The 10111-nt window shown below is 48.1% G+C and overlaps 1 protein-coding gene across 5 annotated transcripts in view; it reads right to left on the minus strand.

Moving 5' to 3' along the window:
* The window catches only part of PDXDC1 (pyridoxal dependent decarboxylase domain containing 1), a 35770-nt gene extending 26344 nt beyond the window's left edge, over positions 1 to 9426 (minus strand). For 2 of the 5 annotated variants that reach the window (XM_077316141.1, XM_077316145.1), the window contains exons 1-3: positions 7601 to 7805; positions 1180 to 1253; positions 637 to 705 (exon numbers count right to left, since the gene is read on the minus strand). In XM_077316141.1, coding sequence (XP_077172256.1) covers positions 637 to 705; positions 1180 to 1253; positions 7601 to 7621 — 164 coding nt within the window. In that variant the 5' untranslated portion in view covers positions 7622 to 7805. Of the gene's footprint in view, positions 1 to 636; positions 706 to 1179; positions 1254 to 7600; positions 7806 to 9363 lie in introns of those variants that run through there. The other 3 variants (XM_077316143.1, XM_077316142.1, XM_077316144.1) reach the window with 3 other exon arrangements.
* Between the last annotated feature and the right edge of the window lie 685 nt (positions 9427 to 10111).

The raw sequence follows: 10111 nt of genomic DNA on the forward strand, positions 1-10111 counted from the left end.
GGTCAGCTTTGAAGGGAGGAGGGAGGGGTTTTTTCCTCCCCTCACAGCCAATCAAAATTGTAGACCCCAGAAAATGCTAATTATCTTTCCACAAATGTGAGGAACGTGTTCACAGATATGCAAGCAATTACACCTTATTTGACAATGAGATCTAGAAATTCTAGGGCTTAAAAATTTGCTCGCAGCAAACAAAGCCAACTGTCCGCTCCAGTGCCACATACCCCGTGATCTGACTCCGTTTTACTTGTCATAAGGTAAAGGTATCCCCTGTGCAAGCACCGAGTCATGTCTGACCCTTGGGGTGACGCCCTCCAGCGTTTTCATGGCAGACTCAATATGGGGTGGTTTGCCAGTGCCTTCCCCAGTCATGACCATTTACCCCCCAAGCAAGCTGGGTACTCATTTTACCCACCTCGGAAGGATGGAAGGCTGAGTCAACCTTGAGCCGGCTGCTGGGATCGAACTCCCAGCCTCATGGGCAGAGCTTTCAGACTGCATGTCTGCTGCCTTACCACTCTCCGCCACAAGAGGCTCATTTTATTCGTCATAGAGGAGCTTTAAAAGATGCAAGAAAAATAGCCATACATTTGTTTCTCTAAGCAGCAACGATAAAGACAAACCCACACGGTTACCTACCTGCCTTGAAGGGGGCCGGGAATATCTTTTCTGGTGTACTTCTTTTCATTATCTTCCTCTGCTTTCCTGCTTGGAACACGCAATATTATGAGTTGCTTCTATTCTGCTCTCTTCCCCCTTCCACAACACCATAATACTGTTGCATGAATAAAGGGCATGTAGGTGGGAGAAAGTAAGTCGGCACAAGAGGGAATGCTGCAAGGTTAGATCTAAAGAATTCCCTGGTGGTACCTGTCGTACCCGTGTCTGGGTCAGCATTTGCATGGATCACATGGGCAAATGTTGGTGATCTGACAGAGCACATGGCTTTAAAAGATATGTAATTTGCTATCATACAGCTGACGGTTCATATTTAGGTGTATATCGTATGTCACAGCAAACATGCGGTACGTATAAATCAGGAAGGAAAACAAAAACTGTAATTTTGCTAGAACAAAATAATATTAATCCCAACCATGGCCTGTCCCACACCAAGGAGACAGTTCTGTCCCACAATGCCCATGCAATACTGATGGATTGTGCTTGGTCACCATTGTCAAATACCTCTGATTGTCTTCAAGCATCTTCATGGCCTCGTTAAGGTTCTTCCCCATTTCTGCTAAGGTAGTGTCGACCATCTGCAATGTTAAGCATGGAATAGTCATGTTAGCCCTACAAACTGCCACCCTTCTCTAGACACCGGAAACCCCACCGTATACCAAAGAAAGCCAACAGATAGATGAACTCTGCAAAATGTCCCAATATTTCTGAAGGGGTTTGTCACTGAACTCCGGAGATGTGCTTTAATTCATGTCAGAACTGGGTGGCAGGCACGTCAAATGTTGATATCTGAGCCCAAGTATGAGGGATTTTCTCCTCCTAACTCTTGATGATCAGATTCTGAGGCCCACGAATCTGACTCATTTTTGTGACCCCGATACCAGGCACCATTAAAATAAGCTGGCTTTGGCAGCCACGCCACATGATGCACCTGCATGAAAAATTAAAATATTTACTTGAAGGTGTTGCTTAACTTTTAAGGGGGTGTGAAATAGATGCAGTTGGTCTTTGAGTGAGTGAATGTTTTTTAAAATTCAATAATGTCGCAGAAGACAATAACAGCTCTGGATACTGAAACGGAGACCTAATTCAAGCCAGCAAGAGGCTGACTTGCTCAGCCTGCTGTCAACGTAAAGGGGTAGGATTTATTTTTAAAGTCCTCGTTGTAACAATTCGGTTTTGCTACAATTAAAACCATTACGGCAGTTTGGGTTAGAGAGACAGCATGAGTTACTTGAGAACTAATTGAGTACAGGCATTTATAGCAAAAGGCAAAGGAGCTTTTCTGGTGGACCACCAGTTGGGAGTTGGGACCCCTTTGGGGTTGAACGACTCTTTCAGAGGGGTCACAGCAGGGCAAGCAGCTTGTCTGGGAGGGGTGGGGGAACCATCCACACAACAGCCTTGCGGGGTAGATCGAGACAGAGCGTCTATCTGTCTGGAGCAGTGGAAAAGAGCAAGATCGGCATGGTGGGACAAGAGGCAGAACTGAACGGAGAAACCCCGGAGGAGGGGGGGAAACCAATTTATACACAATCCTGAACAATGGATCTTCATGCCATTGGTCAGTTTGGGTTTAATTTCTGCGAAAAAACCCTTGCATGATTTTATGGTTGGGCGCCACCACAACATGAGGAACTGTATTAAAGGGTTGTGGCAAGAGGAAGAAGAAGAGATGGTTCTTATATGCCGCTTTTCCCTACCCGAAGGAGGCTCAAAGCAGCTTACAGTCGCCTTCCCTTTCCTCTCCCCACAACAGGGACCATTCCCTGGCCACCTCGAAGTGACAACCTTTCAAATAATCTTTCATGTACAAGCTAGAAGACATTTCATAGAATCATAGAGTTGGAAGGGGCTATGCAGGCCATCTAGTCCAACCCCCTGCTCAACGCAGGATCAGCCCAAAGCATCCTAAAGCATCCAAGAAAAGTGTGTCTCCAACCTTTGCTTGAAGACTTGAAGATTTGCTTGCACGCAAAAGCTTACACTTGAATAAAATGTACAATAAAATCAGAGTCCAGTGGCACCTTTAAGACCAACAAAGATTTATTGAAGGCGTGAGCTTTTGAGTGCAAGCACTCTTCCTCAGACTATGAAATAATCTGAGGATCATGACAGTGGAAATAAAATGTGTTATTCTTAAAGGTGCCACCGGACTCAAACTTTGTTCTGATGCTTCAGACCAACACAGCTACCCACCTTAATCTTATACATTTGGAGTAAGATGGAAGGAGACAAACAGACTTGAGACCTGCCCTCCTCTAAGTGACAACCTTTCAAATCCTTAAAGAGAGCCATCATGTCCCCTTTCTGCCTCCTCTTCTCCAAGCTAAACATTCCCTTCAGCCTTTCCTCATAGGGTTTGGTCCCCAGGCCTCAGATTATTCTCATCACACCCTCTGAACCCTCTCCAATCTGTCCACGTACTTCTTGAAGAGAGGCCTTCAGAACTGCACACAGGACTGCAAGTGTGGTCTGACCAATGGGATATATTGCAGGACTATGAAATCTTGTGATTTTGATGCAATGCCTCTGTTGAACGCAGTGGCCCCAGAAGGCATTCTTGATTTGGCAGACAAGGAGGATATTAACTGGGGCGGGGAGAGAAAGAAATCTCAAAGAGAACACACAGGACTGCAACCACTGAAGCAATGGCCACCAGGTTTCCACTTTCTGGCCGTCTGTGCCAAAGTGCCCTTGGTGGGCTGCTTTCTGCATGTTGATCCCCAGAGGTCAGAAAACCCCATGTCTAAATCTCTTCTGGAAGTAGGACAAGGAAAACTTACAGCCAGAAACAAATAGAGGGCTTCTTTAGTCACTGGCTCCCTTTCACACATACTCGATACAGATATTGGGAACAAATTCATCCTGAAATCGGTTCATGCAATTGGTTCACTTGCATAAGTAATATAAATATCCAAGAAACCTATTTACTGAAAAACACAAGGGATGTCGTACTCTGGGGACTTCTTGCTGAAAGCTGCCTCTTCCCAAAATATTTTCATAAGAAAAGCCCTGTTGGATCTGGCCATGTCTGGTGTGCCCCCAGTTAAAAGCTGCCATTCTTGTAAAGAATGATGAATGAGAGGAAACATTCAACGTTCTTTTACACCCAGTCAATCAATTATACCTCCAGCACAATTCCAGTATGCAACTGCTGTCCTGGGCTTCAGGCATGGAGTATTTTTCAGGACCTGCTTCTTGACGTCTTTTCAACTAGAGAAGCCACTAGTCAAGCACCCTGTCTCACAGTTACCCTGGAGGGCCAGCAACTGGGCACAGAGGCCTTCCTTTTATCGTGTCTCCTAGCGCTGGTATTCTAACAACAAATTTTATCATACAGTCACTGGCCCCTTTATTCCCCCTTCAGGTTCTCTTTGGTTCTGAGCTGGCCAGATGCCGCTGATGGATCTCTCCTCCATGAATCTGTCCGAAACAAGGTTGTACTTGCCTGTAACTGTTATTTACTGGGTTGGCTTCTGAGTGGGCACAGATTAGGACTGAGCATATGCAGGCCAGCTTCGGGAAGAAAGAACTCTTAGTGTCTGAAAATTTGCTCATCTCTCTTGGCGAGCAAGTCTGCATTTTCTTGCCAAAACCACTGCTTGGAGGAAATTTGCCTCCCGAACCCAAGGTGGCGATTGGCATTTCTTTGGGCATGCATGAAAGGGCCACAAGAGCCAAACCCTGGCATAATCCCTTCCACCCACCCACTCACTATCTGCCTAAATTCACAGAATCAGCCTTTCAGTGAGGTGGCTATTCAGCCTCTATCTAGTGTGGTCCCGTGTGGGGTGAGAGGTCAGGGCAGCTGAAGCCACCTCTGAATGGCCCAGGGAGCAGGGCTGGTGCCATGCCAGGGACGCTGTGGTCAGGGCAGCCTCCCTGGTTCTAGCGTTGAGTGCACCGGGCTTTGCTGCTAGTAAATAATAATACAACAAGGATGAGATAAGACTTGCTGTGTTTATATGCCTTTTGCCCTTGAAGCTATTTTTTTTTCTTTTTCCTCTTTGCAACTTGACTACAGCGACTGTTTGGAAACCATCCAAGTAACTCGCTGCGAACGGGAAGATCTCCCGTACACAGCAGAGAAATATTTCAAAGTGATGATACTAGAGCTCTAGGCTAAAGAGATCAGTTCCCCTAGAGAAAACGGATGTTTTGAAAGGAGAACTCTCTGGGACTGTAATTGGGGATGCCAATCTCCAGGTGGGACCTGGGGATCCCCTAGAATTACAGCTCCAAAGAGATCGGTTCCCCTGCAGAAAATGGATGCATAGTAGCCAATGTAGTTCCGAATGCAGGAAGTCACACATATCTGACACCCTAATCTCTACAGAGATTCTCAGAGCTGGAAATGTCAGATATTTTGAATCAGGACTCTGAAGCAGTCTAAACTGCTTACGGCTGGCCCATTCCCAGATTGTTTCTCAAGGTGTCAGATCCATCTTACTCAGGTTAGTTTATTCTTTATAGGTAATAGCTCTATGAATTCGCACACACACAACCGGTCAGGTGCTTCTGACTAAAGAATCCAGCAATGTGAATTGTTCCCCCTCTCCTCAGTACAGCAACAATACAGGAGAATGCTCATGTTGTTCAATGGGCCATATATCATGAAGGACGCATCTGATAGCCTACTTGGAAGTCTGGTCTAAGGGATCCTGGGGAGAAGCCTCTTCCCTTGATGGAGCAGCAATTAGAGGATTAAAGGTAAAGGTATCCCCTGTGCAAGCACCGGGTCATGTCTGACCCTTGGGGTGACGCCCTCTAGCGTTTTCTTGGCAGACTCAATACGAGGTGGTTTGCCAGTGCCTTCCCCAGTCATTACCGTTTACCCCCCAGCAGCAAGCTGGGTCCTCATTTTACCAACCTCGGAAGGATGGAAGACTGAGTCAACCTTGAGCCGGCTGCTGGGATCGAACTCCCAGCCTCATGGGCAGAGCTTCCTGACTGCATGTCTGCTGCCTTACCACTCTGCGCCACAAGACTGGTCAATATAATACTAATTCGACAATTATGATGGGTCTTAATGATCTGTCAAGCAGATGTTCTAACATTTGGCTGCAAGTTTTTCCCTATTTTGCTTCATTTATATCCCACCGACATTTATACCCCAATGTGGCCCGCACCATTACATTTTCCTCCATCTTACAAGAACCCTGTGATGTAAATCAATCTGAGAGTAGATGGCTGGCTCAGTTACCCAGCAAGCTTCCATGGCAAAAGAGGGAGCTGAACCAGATCCTAGCCTGACACTGTAATCCAGGCTTTCATGAAACCCTGCACTTTCTTGATGGGCCGGGAAGGCCTTCCTGAATGGATAGAAGTTAATTAAATGTTAATATATATTTTTAAAATGTGTTAAACATTCATTGTGTGATATGACCATATATGTTCAAGTTGACCTGTCCCCCCCCCTTCTCAAAATGGCCAATGATGGGCCTGGAGGGGGTGGGAAGAGGGGAGACCTGGGTAGCTGTACAATCATATTCTGTACAATCACAGCACTTCCAGGGTTTCTCGGAGCCTGAAAAAAGCTCCAGGGGTTTCTAAATGGTAAAAAAGCTGATAAGGGCTGCTCTAACTACTACACCATGCAGACAGACACCCACTGCCCCAATAATACAACCTACCGCTCAGAGATGCTTGGAGGATAAAAGAGGGGGAAATCACACACACTATTCTGCACTCTTTGGTAGAAAAGTATATGTATATTAACGTTCAGAGTAATCGTAACATTGAACACAGCATTTGACAGTTATAGATTCAGGTAGATAGCCATGTTGGTTTGAAGCAACAGAACAAAGTTGAGTCCAACGGCACCTTGAATTATACACTTTAACACCAGAATTAATTAATATAAGGACAATAATATAGGGAACTTGAGGGAACTCAAAATATTTATTGTGATTATGATTAGTGTCATGGGGGGTGGCTTGCAATGCATACGGCATGCTACTCTGGATCCCGTGGCTGAAAACTGTATGCATTAAGAGCCATCCCCCATGACACTAAACATAATCACAATAAATATTTTGAATTCCCTCGTCCTGATATTCTCATGACCCGTCCTCCACGCCAACCATTCTGGCTGCACCTCAGAACTGCCTAGCCTACCTCACAGGGTTGCTGGGAAGGTCATCTGATCAGGGAAAGGAAGGGGGAAGCACATCCCATGTCCTGAACTGTATGCACAGGTTATAAAGACCATCAAAAATTACACTTCCACAGTACTCATAGATTATTAAATCGCTTAATAATTCCCCTTGATTTTTAGAAGAAGAATTGGGCTTTATAAACCGCTTTTTCTCTACCAGAAGACAGCACTCACAGATTATTTAATTGCTTAACAATTCCCCTTGATTTTTAGAAGAACTGGCTTTTATACAATACTTTTTCTTTACCAGAAGAAGGAAATTGCAGAATATTAAATCACTTAATCAATTTCCCTTGATTTTTAGAGCTGGCTTTCACATGTCTCATTTTCTCTACCAGTTGGCTTTTATATGCCGCTTTTTCCCTACCAGAAGACAGCACTCACAGATTATTAAACCGCTTAATAATTCCCCTAGATTTTTAGAGTTGGCTTTCACATGTCTCATTTTCTCTACCAGTCGGCTTTTATATGCCGCTTTTTCCCCACCAAAAGACAGCACTCAGATTATTAAACCGCTTAATAATTCCCCTTGATTTTTAGAACAAGAGTCAGCTTTTATATGCCGCTTTCCCCCCCCCCCAAAAAAAAAGGCACCACACGCAGATTATTAAACGGCTCAACCATTCCCCTTGGGTTTTCAGAGGAGGAAGAGTTGGCCTTTGTATGCCGCTTTCTCCCTCCCCAAGCGGCTTACAGTCGCCAACCCCCTCCTCGCAGGAAATCGACCCGGGCCTCCCCCTCCCGCCAGGCAGGGCCGGCGCTGACCTTCTCCAAGGACCTCTCCATGGCCGGAGGCTGCCCAGGCTCGGGGCGCTTCCGCCTTCGCCGCGGCCGCCTCCACGTTGGCAGCGCTGACGAAGCGCCAGGCCGCGGGAGGGCGGAGCTCCGGCCGCTCACCTAGGAGACCAGCGAGGCCTTCCGGCTTCCCGTACGGGGCGGGGGCGGGGCTCGGCGCCCGCGCGCCGCGGGGAGACGCAAGGCCTCACGCGCACGCGCGAGAGCGGTCGAACCCTTTCCCCGGGGGGTGCGTCTTCTCCGCTCGCCCTCCCCTCCCCCGCGCTCTTCTCCCGAATGGAACGTTCCGAAGGGCTCCTCCTTTGAACCTGTTTGCTCGGCCGCGTCCTGTTGCAGATCCTGCTGCGTGGCTGGCTGGCTGGGGGAGGAGGGCGGGCATTGCTCACCCGGATGCAGCAGTTCTGGGAAGCCTCGGGGGCACATCTAGAGCTGGGAGGGAGCTGGTCAACCTGGGGTCCTCCAGATGTCCATGGACTACAATTCCCATGAGCTCCTGCCAGCGTCAGCTGGCAGGGGCTCATGGGAATTGTAGTCCATGGACATCTGGAGGACCATGCTGGCAGGGGCTCATGGGAATTGTAGTCCATGGACATCTGGAGGACCATGCTGTCAGGGGCTCGTGGGAATTGTAGTCCATGGACATCTGGAGGACCATGCTGGCAGGGGCTCGTGGGAATGGTAGTCCATGGACATCTGGAGGACCATGCTGGCAGGGGCTCATGGGAATTTTAGTCCATGGACATCTGGAGGACCATGCTGGCAGGGGCTCCTGGGAATTTTAGTCCATGGACATCTGGAGGGCCATGCTGGCAGGGGCTCATGGGAATTTTAGTCCATGGACATCTGGAGGGCCATGCTGGCAGGGGCTCGTGGGAATGGTAGTCCATGGACATCTGGAGGACCATGCTGGCAGGGGCTCATGGGAATTGTAGTCCATGGACATCTGGAGGACCATGCTGGCAGGGGCTCGTGGGAATTGTAGTCCATGGACATCTGGAGGGCCATGCTGGCAGGGGCTCATGGGAATTTTAGTCCATGGACATCTGGAGGACCATGCTGGCAGGGGCTCGTGGGAATTTTAGTCCATGGACATCTGGAGGACCATGCTGGCAGGGGCTCATGGGAATTTTAGTCCATGGACATCTGGAGGACCATGCTGGCAGGGGCTCATGGGAATTTTAGTCCATGGACATCTGGAGGACCATGCTGGCAGGGGCTCATGGGAATTGTAGTCCATGGACATCTGGAGGACCATGCTGGCAGGGGCTCGTGGGAATTGTAGTCCATGGACATCTGGAGGACCATGCTGGCAGGGGCTCATGGGAATTTTAGTCCATGGACATCTGGAGGACCATGCTGGCAGGGGCTCGTGGGAATTGTAGTCCATGAACATCTGGAGGACTGTGCTGGCAGGGGCTCGTGGGAATGGTAGTCCATGGACATCTGGAGGACTACAGGTTGACTACCCCTGACTAGTCCAACCCCATGCACCGTGCAGGTTATGACTTCTCAGTCTTCCATCAACTCAGCACCAGGAGTGGGTTAAGGGTTAGTAGAATCCTAGCGTTGGATGGCACCTCCAGGGTCATCTAGTCCAACCCCCTGCACAATGCAGGAACTCACAACTTCCTGCCCACCCACAAACACCCCAATTTCATGCCCAAGGTTTTCCCCACGACCACCACCACCAAAAAGCTCCGGAATCCAGCCTGGCCTGGAGAGAATTCACTTACCACCCCACAGTTGCAATCACTCCTTTACGAGAACTCTCAGGCACCTCGGCATCGTGCCATTCCTGTCAGAGAAGCCACCTAGGTGCTGGATGTGCTCGCGCACAGCAAATGACCTAATTCGAGCATGCAAAATGCATCTTGTTGCAGATGCTATTTCAAGCTAGTTCCCGTCAGCCATAGAGCACCCCGGGGAAAAGGACGAGCATGCAAGACAGAGATGCAAGGCACAAGTAGAAAATGGGGTCCAGTCACAAAATAATAAAATCCAGATGAGTCTTTAAAACCGTGAAAGAAGGAAATGGGATCTCTGCCTCAACCAACCACTGGAGCATGTTTGAAGGCGCACACTCATTTCTGGAGCTGACAAGCGCTCCAAGGGAACTGCCACCCAGCATTTTTATTTATTTTTTCGTTGGGCTTCTCTACCGCCCCTCACTTGACATCCCAAGGTGGTGTACGTAGAACCGGGAAAATGCATTAAAACCTTTTCAACCATTTAAAAACAAGGAGTCATAACTGGTATATAACATGTAATAGATCACAAAGGATGGCTGCTGTTTCCTGGCGACCGGGTTGGTTTTGGGGTCCTCGTCGCTGGAACGTCACTTTATCCATCTAGCTCACGGCTTAAACCTTTTCCACCCGGGACCCCTTCTTGCCTGACTGGAGGCATTTAATTGGAGTGTTCAGTTCAAACTTTATTACAGTCGTTCAGACCGAGTTATACAAAGTTAAAAGACCAAAAGGA

Source organism: Paroedura picta, chromosome 17 (genome assembly GCF_049243985.1).
Source record: "Paroedura picta isolate Pp20150507F chromosome 17, Ppicta_v3.0, whole genome shotgun sequence".
NCBI classification, from domain to species: domain Eukaryota; kingdom Metazoa; phylum Chordata; class Lepidosauria; order Squamata; family Gekkonidae; genus Paroedura; species Paroedura picta.